The sequence below is a fragment of the Prunus persica genome, chromosome G3 (assembly GCF_000346465.2).
Source record: "Prunus persica cultivar Lovell chromosome G3, Prunus_persica_NCBIv2, whole genome shotgun sequence".
In the NCBI taxonomy this organism is placed as follows: Eukaryota; Viridiplantae; Streptophyta; class Magnoliopsida; order Rosales; family Rosaceae; genus Prunus; species Prunus persica.
The window spans coordinates 9,426,053-9,441,412 of record NC_034011.1 but is presented as its reverse complement, the minus strand read 5'-3'; the positions used below and the strand labels follow the sequence as shown (position 1 = coordinate 9,441,412).

Genomic DNA, 15,360 nt, shown 5'->3' with positions numbered 1-15,360 from the left:
CACCTTGAAAATTCCAAGTACTTAAAATGAACCATATTTTGCACTAGTGTTTTCACTATAATTTAATGCTGCTTTATCTTATGAGTATTTTAAATCTTTAATTAATATTAACTAATTTATATATATATATATATTTTTTATAAAGATGGACTACTTAAAAAAAAGTTATAGCTTTTAGAACTCCTTAAACTCGAGAGTATGATTGAATTTAAAATTTTATAAAAAAACTCTTAAAATAGTTTTTATTTATTCTTAGCTAAATTTTAACTTTAAAAAAAGAAAAAGAAAAAGAGCATGATTGTTCTCTCTCCCAAAACACACAATCATTTCAATAATTTATTTTTTTCTTTTTTTAATTTTTAATTTTTCGGTTACAACAATCTTTTTGAGTTTTCACAGCTCATTTCCAATGACGTCAAGCTGTCCCTGCCAAAAGTCGCCACTTAAAGCCGCGCCTTCTACGCAAACCTGTCGCCCACTTGCCACGTGTCGCTTCCAAGTGCCCAGCGTCTATCTGTCAATCCAAGTCAGCACCTAAATCGCGCCCCTGATTGGTTAGTCCGTACGCACCAAAGCCCGAGGCGTTTTCACGCGCTTAGACTCTCCGCTGGTCTCCTACTCTCCTCGTCTTACTTGTCCAGTTCTCACAGCTCACGTGTTGAACGTGTGTCTAGTCGCCGCGCGAGGCCAGCTGGCTGACCTTATCCAATTTCTTATAAAGCGCTGATAAAATTCACCAGCAGAGTACACCATACCGTCACCGGCGTCTTGTTTTATTGGCTCAGCTCAACGCTTTCACGTGCGAGTCTCCACTCTCATTGGCTCTTGGCGTGGGGTGCCTGGTGCTCGTATAATTTCTCTTGGATTTGTTCCACGTTTACATGAAAGGCAAGTTAATCTTCTCATTAAGTTTTTGCCTAATTAATCTCTAACACACCATTCCCAGAATAATGATAGCCCTAATTTGCCCAATTCAATTTGGGAAAGAAAATTGTAGATGTCAAACAATGATATATGTAAATACATTGAAACCCTAGACTTCCAACATCATACTGCACCAAAATAAAGCGTCATTTCTTATTGCTTTTTAACACACAGGTCAGTTTCAATCTTCTTCTATAATCATGATATCTTTATCATTTCTCAAGATTAGGGTTTTTGAAGAATTGGGTTATTGTTTTTGTGCCCTTGCAGTATCTGGGTATGGTTTATATTTCATGTTTTTCCTGGTTGAGTGTCAATAGATAGCATTTTGGTTTTGATTTTGGGGGGGTGCTCTGTTTTTTGTGTTCATGAGAATTTTGTACAATGTGGCTCTGGTTGCCACAGATCTGAATGTGGTATCTAAGTGTACCTGTTTTTGGTTGCTCTGTTACATTTTGTGGAAAAGCTGGGTTCTTGAGAACATTCGGTGGTATAAGTTAACCCATTCAGAGGGAAAAAGAATCTTGGGCTTTTTGCATCTGTAAGATTAGAATATGTGTTGGATATGTCAGTAGTTTCTGTTGTTTTCGGAATGAAAATCTTTGTTCTTTCAGTTTCTTTAGTTCTGTGTCTGATTTTCACTGCATTGAACCATGTATGGCTCTGGCTGATTCTTCTTGTTATATTATGTTTTTTTTTGGAACGTTTTACCTTTCGTTTTTCTGTGTTATGTACTTTTGGAATTTATAATATGTAGGATTGGATTAGGATTTTTGTTTTTTTGTTACTGATGTGAAATTGATGGGCTATATGCAGATTGTGTGATTTTTCTATTTTGAGTGGAAAAGAGTCTTGTGAGATTATCCATTTATAAAGGTTGTGAAATAATGTCGAAGTCATACGTAAATCTTTTAGATTTGGCATCAGGGAACTTCCCTACAATGGAGGGGAAAAGGAGACGGTTTCCGAGGGTGAATACAGCTCCGGGCAATTTGTCAGATGTTGATGATGATCAAGCACGTAGTGTGTCATCTGATCAGCCATCATCAATTGCTTCAGATCGGATGATTATTGTAGCAAACCAACTTCCTGTGAAAGCAAAGAGGAGAGAGGATAATAAAGGTTGGATTTTCAGTTGGAATGAGGATGCTTTGCTATTGCACCTTAAGGATGGGCTACCAGAAGACATGGAGGTTCTTTATGTAGGGTCATTGAAGGTCTCTGTTGATCCTAGAGAGCAGGATGATGTGTCCCAGGTCTTATTGGATAAATTTAGATGTGTTCCTACTTTTCTACCCCCTGATATTCTGTCAAAATTCTATGATGGTTTCTGCAAGAGGCATTTGTGGCCACTGTTTCATTACATGTTGCCATTTTCAGCTGATCAAGGAGGCCGATTTGATCGATCTTTGTGGGAAGCTTATATTTTAGCTAATAAGTTGTTTTTTCAAAAGGTAGTTGAGCTTATAAACCCCGATGAAGATTATGTCTGGATTCATGATTACCATTTGATGGTGCTGCCAACCTTTTTAAGGAGGCGTTTTAATCGGGTTAGGATCGGATTTTTCCTTCACAGCCCTTTTCCCTCATCTGAGATCTATAGCACTCTTACTGTAAGAGAAGAAATACTTAAGGCTTTACTCAACTCCGATGTTATTGGATTCCATACCTTTGACTATGCTCGTCATTTCCTCACTTGTTGCAGTCGGATGTTGGGCTTGGCATATCAGTCAAAGAGAGGTTACTTAGGATTGGAATTTTATGGAAGGACCATTAGGATCAAGATTATGCCAGTTGGGGTTCATATGGACTGGATAGAGTCGGTGATGAAAGTGGCGGATGAGGAGAGTAAAATGGCGGAGCTTAAACAAAAATTTCAAGGGAAAACAATGTTGCTTGGTGTAGATGATACTGACATTTTTAAGGGTATTAATTTGAAACTTCTAGCAATGGAACAAATGCTGAAGCAGCATCCCGGGTGGCAGGGAAAGGCTGTGCTGGTCCAGATTCTAAACCCTGCTAGAGGTAAAGGGATAGATTTTGAAGAAATACTTGCAGAAATACAAGAAAGCTGCCGGAGGATCAATGAACAATTTGGGAGACCAGGCTATGAGCCAATAATTCTTATTGACAGGGCAGTTTCCATTAATGAGAGGATTTGCTATTACAACATTGCTGAGTGTGTTGTTGTGACAGCTGTTAGAGATGGGATGAACCTTACTCCGTATGAATATGTTGTCTGTAGACAGGGAATAACTGGTTCTAAATCTTGTTCAAATTTCGATGGCCCAAAGAAGAGCATGTTAGTGGTGTCAGAATTTATTGGATGTTCTCCATCACTTAGTGGAGCAATCCGTATCAACCCATGGAATGTTGAAACAACTGGGGAGGCAATGAATGTCGCCATTTCAATGCTTGATTCAGAGAAAGAATTAAGACACGAGAAGCATTATCGGTATGTAAGTACACATGGTGTGGCTTATTGGTCCCGCAGTTTCTTGCAAGACATGCAGAGAGCTTGTGCAGACCATTTTAAGAGAAGATGCTGGGGAATTGGTTTTGGCTTCGGATTCAGAGTTGTGGCCCTTGATCCTAATTTCAGAAAGCTGTCACTTGATGCCATTATATCTGCTTATAGGGGGGCACAGACTAGGGCCATTCTGTTGGACTACGATGGTACTGTAATGCCCCAGAACTCAATTGACAAGTCCCCCAGTCAGAAGGTAATCTCAATTATGAACACACTTTGTACGGACCCAAAAAATACAGTTTTCATTGTCACTGGCAGAGGGAGGGAGAGCTTAAGCAAGTGGTTTTCTCCCTGTCAAAGGCTTGGAATTGCGGCAGAACATGGGTACTTCTTGAGGTGTACTTCTCTCTCTCTCTCTCTCTCTCTCTCTCTCTCTCTCAGGTCACTTGTATTTCAAATGTCAGAATTTATGGTACAATTCTCTTGAAAGTATAGCTTGCGCTTTTGCCAAAGGATGGGAAAATATGAAAGCAAAGATGTGGGAGCTATAGTAAACTTATTGTTTGCAGTTGATTCATCTTAATTTTATTTTCAAGAAGTGATGAATAAGTTGTGCTAGGAGAGTGCTTAAAAAAGAACTTTTACTTTCACGAAATTTTAACACCAATTTATGAAACTTCTCAGATGGTCGCAAAATCAGGAGTGGGAAATCTGTCGTCAGGGTTTTGAGTTTGGCTGGATGAAAATCGTTGAACCAGTGATGCAATTGTATACCGAGTCTACTGATGGTTCTTCTATTGAAACTAAGGAAAGTGCTTTGGTTTGGCAATATCGTGATGCAGACCCAGGTTTTGGGTCCTCCCAGGCAAAGGAGATGTTAGACCATTTAGAGAGTGTCTTAGCAAATGAACCTGTTGCTGTCAAGAAGGGTCAGTTCATTGTAGAAGTAAAGCCTCAGGTATATATCCATGAATCACAACTTCTGCAATTCCAATAAACTTCTTCTACGCTTCCCCTCTTTTTTTTTTCTTTTGTGGTAGTTCAGAGATGTCTCAATTCTTTTTGACATGATACATTTTTCCCCTATATGGTCCTCGTTACTTCCTCGTTTTTCTTTTCTTTTTCAATTCAAATATACATTTGGGACATGTATTGGTTGTTACTCTGACCATTAACTGCCAGGTAAGGGTCTCATTATTGATAGAAAACTTTGCTTTGATCTGCTACCCTGCTGTCGTTTCCATTGCTGGCATAGGCCATCATTAGTGTGTCTCATAATTTTTTCTTTATAGACTTTGTTTTATTTCATGTATAAAGTTAAACAGTTATATCAATCTAGAATCCAGAGAAAGATAATTTTTTTTTCACTTCTATTTGTTTGTTTATGATTCTAGGAAGTTAGTAAAGGGCACGTAGCAGAGAAGATTTTCTCATCAATGGCTGAGAATGGAAAACATGCAGACTTTGTGCTCTGTATTGGTGATGACAGATCTGATGAGGACATGTTTGAGATATTTGATAATGCTATGCTGAGAAGTACTCTCTCTCCCAATCCTTCAGTTTTCGCTTGCACGGTTGGACAAAAGCCTAGCAAGGCAACTTATTATTTGGATGATACAACGGAAGTGATAAACATGCTTAAATGTCTTTCTGAAAGCCTTTGATTCTTTGCCACCCGTTGAAGAAGGATATGAAAGCTCTCCATGAAAAACTGAGTCAAATTTTGTTGTTTTTTCAATAACAGAGTTAGTATTTTTGAGACAGAAGTATAGATTAGGCAGGAGGCATCTTTACCATATTTAGGGTATGGATAGTGTATAAAGTTGGTAGTTTTTCCTATATTGCTTCCCCCATTTTGTTTGTATATAGTTTCTCAGCAGACGGATAACAGCAAATGATTGGTTGATCATTAAGTTGGAATGAAAATGGAAGCAAGAGGTAGCAATCTTGGGAGATTCTACTATTCAGAGTCTCATCATGGTAATCATCTTCATAAAACTATAACATTAAGCTTTGCAATCTTGAAGAAGAATTCAATCTTTTACTTTTTTATTTGTGCACTCTGGCAACTGGAAAGTTCAGACTTTGAAAGTGTTATACTCGGAGTATGCTTAGACTTGGCAGGAACTTAGAACATGCATCAAATTGTTGAAATGGTGCCTGGTGCTCCAGCTTGGTAGTTTCCACCGCATGTCCAGGGTTGAGCCCTCGGATTTGACGGCAGGCGTACTTAGAAAACCACCTACAGATGCTTCACGCCCAATCATTTGACGGCGGCGGGTTGAACATTAACAATGGAATTTTTGTACAGAGGTTAACTTGTAAGTTTCAGTAGCGGCTATAATCTGCACATGAAGATAATGCCACCCCAAAGCTCCTAGCATAATATCCCCAATTTCATAATTACATGTCAAAATGACTAAAATTTGGAGGGTATAACAGAACAAACAGACCAAAATTAGTTATTCTAAACGAAAACGTTTTAGTAAATGCAAGTATGGTCACAACAACTCAGTAAACAAATAATATCCTTCCACAAAAAATAAAGTAAACAAATAATATCCCTGTTCTCAAACAATAGAATAAAGCAGCAAATAAACTTTTTTGAGAGAACAGTTTCTCTTATCCGGATGCTTGGATTGTATTAAAGTCTGGTTCTCTAGAATTAAACCATTTATATTCTAGGGAATTAAAAGTTACGAACAAATATATAAATAAAAACACCAAATCTAAAAAATTTAGATCCTTTAATTCTATTATGGATAACAGAATTCTGTTATGGTATCAGAGCCAGGTTATTTATATGAGCAACACATATGTGGTGGCAACATGCAAATAACATGACTCTGATACCACGATAGAATTGAAGGATCCAAGCCCCAATTCGTTGACTATGGACTAAAAAGTTATATCTTTTAAACTCTTATGCAAAACATCAATTTTTCCAATGTGGGACAAAAACATCACAACTACAAATCCTCAAAAGGCCCACACAGGTATAAGACGGTGGATGATATGCAAATTAAAACAATAATAAAAAAACCATCAGAACCTAATTTGTTTAGAAGTTTGAGGGTTCGATCTTTTGGCCTTAGCTAATGGTTTGATCAGAGGTTCTATTCATTTTCAAGAAACAATTTCATGAGCTATTGCTGCCATGTTTAGAACAACACCTTGTTGTTGCACAAAGTGTATTTTCAGATTGCAGTCAAATTCCAATTGCTGGGCAGGCTCATCAACCTTCTAAATTCAACTCAAGCTTGGTCCATATAATAACTGAAATGGAAAAGAAAAAAAAATTTCCTCTTAACTTCTTGCTCGTCAAGATTATTGCCTTCCTCTTCCTCCAATTGGTTTTTCTCAACCCCACAAAGTATATAATATATAATTTCAAAAGTAATATTAAAAAAAAATTAAGTTTCATATCCCACATCGGCTGCAGAGGAGGAGTGCGTTGAGGAACTGGTGTATAAAATGGGAAACCAAGCGAAGGAAAAGGCATACCTTTCTCGGCCTTTTGGCTAAGATCAAGTGTAGTATCTGTTCTTATCAGTTTAATATCTGATACGTGACCCAATGGCTCACACGATATTAAATTCATTTTTTTAGGGGAAGGGCCCACCACAGTAGCTTGCTATTGGGGCTTTCGAGCGTCGCCCAAGCGTTGCACTATTGCATGGGCATGGCGCATCCCATCAAATCTAGTTCCAACCTTTTATTACTTTTAAACTCAAGTTTGTGTTGTAGTAGTATTTTCACCCATTCGTCATGACAATGGGTTATAATTTTTTTATATTTAAACGATTCATTTGGATAAGATTTTCAATTTCTACATGTCAATATTTATTATAAAATTCACATCTCATATTTCGTATAAAATTTTCGGATGTCACGTGTCCATATTTATTATAAAATTAACATCTCAAATTTCAGATAAGATTTTTGGTTGTTAATATTTATTATAAAATTCAAATATCAAATTTCTTATAAGATTTTCATCTTCTAAAATTGCGTCACGTGTCATCTCTATCTTCTAAATCACTCTATAAAACCAGTCTCAACTCAGACCTTTCACACCACATCATCTCTATCCTTTCATTTCTCATATTTTAGAAAACACATTCTACTCTCAATGTTTTACATGAGGAGGTTGTTGGAGAGGCAAGAGAGAGAAAATAAAGAAAGAATGCGCAAACGAGCTGAAGAAGAAAGGAAGTGGGAAGAAGATGATGATCAAGTTGCCATGGCAATGGGTATGGTCCATCAATCAAGCCAACACCACTGTGGTTCACAACCCGACCGTGGCTCGAATGTAAACAGACGTAGGCACTCTCGGGGTAAGAATCTCTTGGAAGATTACTTTATCACAAATTCATTGTACTTTAGTTTTGATTTTCCAGGGCAATATAGAATGCAACCCTATTTGTTCAATAAAATCATGCATGATGTTTGCAATTATGACACATACTTCATTCAGAAATACGGTGCTACTGGGGGGTTGGGTCTTTTTTCGGAGGAAAAACTTACAACTTCTTTTAGGATGTTTGCGTTTGGCGCATCTGCAAACCAGGTGGATGAAATTGCTAGGATGGGGAAATCCACTATCCTAGAGAGCTTGGTTAGATTCTCTGATGCAATCAGAACTTTCTACCCGAGGGATTACCTCCGTATACCTATGCCTAGGGACCTCCAAAGGTTTCTATAAAATGTCAAGGTTCAAGGTTTCTCGGGCATGATTGGAAGCATCGACTACATGCATTGGCAGTGGAAGAATTGCCCAACTGCCTGGCAAGGTGATTATGGGAATAAGAAGGGCCAAAAAAGTATCATTCTGGAAGCCGTTGCATCATTCGATACCTAAGTTTGGCATTCCTTTTTCGAAGTTGATGGATCTCAAAATGACCTTAACGTGCTTAGTCAATCCTCGGTGTTCAACGATGTGTTGAAAGGTCAAGCCCCTCAGATCTCGTATGAAATCAACAATACCATCTACTAGGGTAGGTACTACCTAGCAGACGGAATTTATCGAGGTGGACGACATTTGTTAAAACAATTCCGCATCCCTAATTGGAGAAGGAAAAATACTTTGCTGTCTATCAAAAGGGTTATAGGAAAGCTGTGGAAATGTGTTTTTGTATTCTCCAAGCTTGGTGGGCAATCATTAGGGGACTGCTTGTATGTTTGATGAAGAGGTGCTTCAGAGCATTATGATGACGTGCATCATTCTCCATAACATGATTGTGGAGAATGAGTATGACTATGATGAACCAGAGATGTTTGAACTTGATCCCATGAACACGGCATTGACAATAATTTATGAATGGCCTATGGGACCAAATAGACAACCACTAGAGCATGAACCGTTGATTAGGGACGGCCATTACAACAACAATATGATTGACCGTTATACGAAAATACAATTTTCTTATGTTCACGAAAAATGTCAAGTTGACTTGATGGGCGCTGAGAGACAATCATGGTCAATGAAGTCAAGTTTAATGGTTAGTTTTGAATTATGCTTTGTTTGTGTTTTGTTTTGAATCATGCTTTGTTTGTGTTTTGTAATGAATTATGCTTTGTTTGTGTTTTGTAATGAATTATGCTTCTTCTCTTTTTTTTTTTTTTTTTAATGTGTGCAATGTTTTAAATAAATAGCTATATTATTGAATGCTTTCTTTATTCAATAAAAGACAAGCAATACAAATAATTAAATAAAAGACAAGTAATACAACTAATTAATAAATGACAACTCTGTCAATACAACCTAATGGTTTTCATCATTTAACTAATCCGTATTGCTAGGTCCATCGTCATGGAAAAGCCTTCTTCTCATAACATCCTTTCGTTCTAGCATCCAAAATGACTTTGTGTACACTCCCTTTCTCTTGCAAATGCTACATTTCTTGCCTTGTCAGCCGCATCTCTTTTCATGTCTCTCTCAATTTGCAGTGTGTCGTTGATGGCAATTTGCTCCAAAATTTTTGCTCAATCATTGGTCGAATTGCTCCCTCTCTTGGCCTTTGCCACCTATCTCCCAATAGGTCTCGGCTCCTTTTGGGTTGGTGAGTCTTGATTCATCAGGGACTCCAACGGCGAATCTGATGCCAATGAATCATGAAATTACATCTCATTCAAAACAACGGTCAGACTTGTGGGAATAATTTTGAATCTCGAACAATTTTTCACAACCTCCCAACATTGGTGACTGTTGAAATATTTTTTGCCTTTGTAAATGGCACCGAACCACGTTTGTGCTTGCATAATCTATAATTAAAAATAAAAATAAAAATTGGAAATGCAAATAATTTACTTCGTTGCCAAGATTTTAGCCACTTCGAACATTGTCCCTCGCTTTTGCCAACGTATCTCTCTATTTTCCTAACTTTTTATTCAAAATCTTCCACTTACTAGCCAGTGGCAGATTTAGGAATTTTCCTTGCAGGGGTCAACAGCTAAAAGGTAAAAAAATTCTATACAAAATGTACCACTCTCGTATTTTATGTCAAATTTTCAATATAAGAAAGTACTATATGTATTTCTCTCTTGCATATTATAGATTATGTACAATATGTTTTCTTGTTGATGATAGTGACGATATTGATGATAGCAACTTTCGTTTATAATTCTTTTAGCCTCTTTGATAGAGGGCTTGTTTCCAGGAAATATATTACCAAGAAAAATATTTGTAAATTGTAATAGGTCCTTCGACTCATGGGAAAATGTTAGACAAAACAAATGATTTGGCCCAGGATAAACACAACTTGGTTTTATAGATTAATTCAGGAAATTTTTTTTTTTCCGCCTTTAGCTTTTTATGTTAAACTCATCAAACTCCAGGGTTCAATTCTAAGAGGTCAACATATACAAGTCAGGTAAGGTTTACTTAAGTTGTTTGCAAAGCAGATAAGAAATTCTGGATCCACCATAAAAGCCATACTTAATGGTTGTGCTACCGTGTCATGGCCACCATGGATGATGCATATAAAACAATGGAGAGGGCAGAACCAAGCAGAAAAATGATGATCTTGGCTTCTTTGCAAGCTGATGCTAAAAGGTACAATTTGCATGAACGTCACCTGACTCAGTAGAAAAATGATCCAAATCTGCAGGGTTGAGCTTGTAAAAGGAAGCTTCAAGCCTTCAGCAATCAAGGTTGTGTAATAGGTAAAATATATGTTTGGCTTGTAATTTAATAATAAATTGGAACTCATTAACATGTCGCCATATTATATCCAAAAGATATCTAAGGCACATGTGTTTGATTTCACCGTATAGTATTCTTAGACAAACAGTAATCAATTTGCTTAGTATGTGTTTGCAATTGATTGTACTTTCTTTTATCGAGTTGTTGTGCTGCATGTGGGTTTCTGTCTTTCTTTTTTTATTTTTTTATTTTTTTATTATTTTAAATTATTATTTAAGTAAATTTAGGTTTTAGCCACAAAAAAACTTTCACTTTTGAAAAAAACCAAAGCTGTTTAAAAAAAGACAGAAAAACCTCTCAACTTTCAAATCAAAAACATGCAAATGTAAATGATTCCTTAGGAAATCCAAAATTAAATAAGGGCAATTTTGCTCATTTTGGCTTCTTTTAAAAAATTTCTCTCTCCTTTGGGTTTTTCCCAAGTCTCCCTAAAACTTGAACCAAAATGACGTCTTTTTACCTAGTTTTTTTTTATTTTAAAAAAACCACTTAAGTGGAACGAAGTCGTTTTGACGTCAGGAAAAAAAAAAATTTGAAGCGCTACGCAGCAAGCTTCTTGCTTGCTCCTAGCTATGGCTGCTCCCTCTTTAGGGCATTTCATCATACACCTTCTAAGCATTTGCAGGGGTCAAGTTCTTGGCCTCCTATGGTGGATTCCGGGCTTGCGGTCTTGCCCCTATGTGGATACGCCACTTTTACTAGCCAATGTCATTTCCATATGAGTCGAACCCGATCTTTCAAAAAATTCGGCATGAATTTTTCTCCACATATGAGAGAACTTCATCTCATTGTCCGTGATCGAGCAATGATCAACTTGGACCCAATACTTGCACAACAAAACATCTTCATGGTTGTCCACAACTTTCCGGCTTTGATGGAAGAGGCCATTTGTATTTTTACACAAATGGAATTCAGTAGAAAATTTGGTGTAGAAAGTGAATAATATTGGAAGGAGAAGAATTTGTATTGAAAATGAAGAATATTGGTAGGTATTTATAGAAAAAAAAAATTTCAGAATTTTTTGATATTTTAAAAAAAAAAATTTGAATTTTTTTTTTTCAATTTTTTTTTCCACAAAAAATTGGCAATTGTTGGATTGGAGCAGAAAGACTAGATTGGCGTCACCAGTCCTCAGGCAATAGCGCGAGCTAGATTTGCTTTTGGGTTTGTCCGGGTTGATGGCTCCCACTCGTTGCTTAGGTTGCGTTTGAGCGCTGGAAGCGCTTCGCAAGCCTAGGCCCTGTCCTGCCCGGGCCAGCCTATTGCGGTGGAAGTGCTCTAATTACTTCACTGCCTAAGAAATTTGGAAGCCATGTTCTCCAAGGGAGAACGAATATAAGGATGAAGAGCATGAAAGAGACCATATGTATTCGTTTTACGTAGAAAAGCAACTTTAATTTATTTCAAGAGGATTCGACCTTGCACCTCTAAGTCTAAGTGGAAAGAGGATTCGAATTTAAGTGCAACTATGGTCAGAACTTCATTGGAAAATAAAGCATTTAATATATTAAAGATAATGACGTATTTACAAACTACTGTCCCAATTCATCCTAACCAGCCTACATTATGAAAACATTTGTCAACTGATTACATTACTTTGTGACCTTTTTACAGTAAAAATTATAACCAACTTTAAAAGAGTTCACAATATATTTCCTAGTTTAGTTCAACTGATACTATATATATTCTCTCTCATCCTTTGCTAGAGAGAACAGCAATAAGCTTCATTGATTCGGTGAAACTATACTTTTCCAACTGCTTCCTCTATATATCACATGACAAACAGAAATTAAAACTCACGACTGTTAAGAAAAGAAGAAAAGCACGTCTCTCCTGGCTAACAACATAAATGATTCAAAATCAAATAAATAAGGCTGCAAGGCAAGCTATCTAAAAGCCTCAAGGACATCGAGTCAGTGGCACAAAGTTGCATCTGCAGTGTCTGGTATGGATCCGTTACAGAAGCAGAAACATAACATCCTCCAGTCGAGTTCAGTAAGTCACAATGTTAGTAATAGTACATTCTTAGGAGTTGAAGGTGGTATGGTCATCCGTCTATCACAAAGTTTCTAGTTTTCACGAAGTTTATAGCACACTCAAAAACTTAAATGCTAGAACTTGTCTTTATAAGACTATGAATTAGATTACTGAAACAAAACAAAACAAAGCCGTAGGAGGATACGAAACTCACTGATGGTTTACAACAGTGGAAGAATGAAAACAATTGAAATTTAAGCACAACCATTTTGCGGAACTAATAAGAAATTAATTATGTTAAAAAAAGAAGACGATGCAAGGAGTAGATGTCAACGTAAAACAAAACTTTACAAAATAAATGTTATTTTCTTAGCAACTATGGTAAATAAAATTCTGCAAAAATTTGAAAGCTGCACAAAAGTAATTACATATGCAGGACACGCCCAAGCACACGACTGCTGCATTTCAATAGAAGTGAACAATCCACAACACCCAAATTTCAACATATTTCATCAGAGATATGTAGAAAGCAACATAGTCCAGAGGATATGTAGTTTCTTTAGAGATATCTGAAAACTGCATCAAAGGGGAACAAATTCAAACACAAAAAAGTAACATACAAATCTGAGTTAATTCTACTTTAACATCCAGAGAAAAGTAACCAAAAATTAACTTAGACAGAAGCCAATTAAGAAGTACATATTGAAACTGAAAATACGGGAACAGAATAGAGCTAAAGCATATTTCCAAACCCATTTGCTTAGGTATTCAAATATACATAGCTGCTTTATGTGCTTAAGGACTAGAAGAAAACTATACAGATCTGAACAAAGAAACAACTATTAGGCATATCACCTTGATTAATAAACGAAGACCATAGAAAGTTTAGAAACCAACGATGACAGCTAAAGAACCAATTTGTGATATCTTACTTAGAGTTAGGGTATTCATAACTTTCATTCAAGTCTTTAAGCTCTCCGAATAAGTTCGTACTTTCTACTATCTTGCCCTCCTTACAGAAACTTTGGATTACAGTGTTGTATGTTATCAAATCACGAACAAAACCCTTCTGGTGCATTCTTGGACCAATTTATATGCCACGTCGGTTCATCCATGTAAACACAGCCCTGTCAGTCATCATTGCGTTGTAACTGACTGGTGTCTTTATGACCCTTATGTATTGTATGTGTAATCATTTGGATGATATCCCTTCTCAATCATCTCAAACCACAGCTTCGCAGCTTCCCCAATCCAACTCATTGTACAACCTATATCCTTAAGATCATTAAAAACCCGTAAACCCTCGAACCTCTTTCCTTTCTTACACAGCCAATTGATTATACCGCATGATACGTATAATTATCTGGGACGCGATTCTTTGCAATCAGGGTGTGGAGGAGTTTGGATACTCTAGTATACTGCTTCTCTTTACAAAACCCAGAAATCAATTTATTGAATGCAGCATTTTCAGGGACCAAACCATCTATCAAAACCTGTCGAAGAAGTTCGTAACCCTCCAAAACCCTGTTATCAGCACAAAAAGCTTGAATGAGATATCCCAACAGTCTCAACTCAACATCAGCTACAACACCACATTCTATCATTTCTTGATACAATTTCCAAATAATATCAGTCCTCCCAACCTTAAGGCAACCCGACAAAGCCGCCTTCCAAGTCATTATAGCCGGGCACACTCCAGCCTCTTTCAACCTATATAAATCACATGAATTGCATCCTCAATATATCTACCCTCACAAAGACACCGAATATAACTTTCTAAATGAGGCAAGCTCAGGGCTAAAACTGGTATGTTCAAGAAAAGATTTTGCAGGATTGCAGACCTTAGTCTCCACGAAGGCACTGACAAGCGCGTTACACGAAATGGGGTCAGGTGAAAACTCATTATGAGAGCTCAACCAGAAGAAACATCTCAGTGATAAAAACACATTCTTTTAGAGCTTCAGAAGCTTGGTGAAAAACTGGGGATCAGAGAAATTGAAGAAGGGTACTCAGAGGGCAGAGTCTGCTCCCATGGGTTTTGTTCAAACGACCTCACGAATGTGTTGGGCAACTTCAGTAAAGTCACATTCTTTGGTTTCTGTTGTATGGTATCATTTTTTTTTTCAGAGCTATTCAAATATACACAGCTGCCTTATGTGCCCAAGGAAAAGAAGAAAACTATACAGATCTGAACAAAGAAACATCTATTAGGCTTACCAACTTGATTAATAAACGAAGATCATGGAAAGTTTAGAAACCAACGACGACAGCTAATGAATTTAGAGAGAGCAAGAAAGCGTTTGACAATGGCTGGTGAGAGGGGAGTGGGGCGGAGTCCAGTTTGATAACTGCATCAGGAATAAACTGCATTCAGCTTACCATCTATTCAACTTAAATTGGTTAAAAAAGAATTAAAAAAGCCTTTAATCCCTATAAGCATAGTTAATATTAACTCAACAAACCTGCAACATTCCATATCAAAGACAGGCCATACCATCATGTACTAAATAATCCAACACCAAAAGCCTCACTTTCAAACAGATATTTGAAATCAGAATCCAATACATGCATACATAATTGCATACATACATACATATATATATATATATGTATATTAATAAAACTATGCATTTAAATAAAAAATTTCAGTGCATACCACATGCTTCCACAGTATTTAAGCGTATCGGGATCACTGTGGAGCCTCTTCAGAAAATGGCTACACCCTGTGCCGTTGTTTCTCTCTCTGATCCGAAAACAAAGCCCTAACGTCCGTGCCCTCCCTCGC

The 15,360-nt window shown here is 37.0% G+C and overlaps 1 protein-coding gene and 1 pseudogene across 3 annotated transcripts; one reads left to right on the top strand and one right to left on the bottom strand.

Annotated features, from left to right (window-relative positions):
• On the top strand, nucleotides 922–5,426 carry LOC18784075 (probable alpha,alpha-trehalose-phosphate synthase [UDP-forming] 7). 3 transcript variants are annotated; one of them, XM_020560692.1, is made up of 4 exons: nucleotides 922–1,098; nucleotides 1,852–3,790; nucleotides 4,079–4,352; nucleotides 4,789–5,426. In XM_020560692.1, the coding sequence occupies exons 2-4, from the start codon at nucleotides 1,866–1,868 to the stop codon at nucleotides 5,056–5,058; spliced, it is 2,469 nt and encodes an 822-aa protein (XP_020416281.1). In that variant the 5' UTR covers nucleotides 922–1,098; nucleotides 1,852–1,865; the 3' UTR covers nucleotides 5,059–5,426. The 3 variants fall into 3 exon arrangements, with proteins under 3 accessions (XP_020416281.1, XP_020416280.1, XP_007214959.1); XM_020560691.1 differs by having other exon boundaries at nucleotides 1,741–3,790; XM_007214897.2 differs by lacking the exon at nucleotides 922–1,098 and having other exon boundaries at nucleotides 1,158–3,790.
• Nucleotides 13,299–14,677, bottom strand: LOC18781934 (annotated as a pseudogene).

Coding starts and splice junctions, on each gene's coding strand:
- LOC18784075 (XM_020560691.1), top strand. CDS start 1,812: ATGTCGAAGTCATACGTAAATCTTTTAGATTTGGCATCAGGGAACTTC. Junction 3,791..4,078: donor GAACATGGGTACTTCTTGAG/GTGTACTTCTCT, acceptor GAAACTTCTCAG/ATGGTCGCAAAATCAGGAGT. Junction 4,353..4,788: donor TTGTAGAAGTAAAGCCTCAG/GTATATATCCAT, acceptor TTATGATTCTAG/GAAGTTAGTAAAGGGCACGT.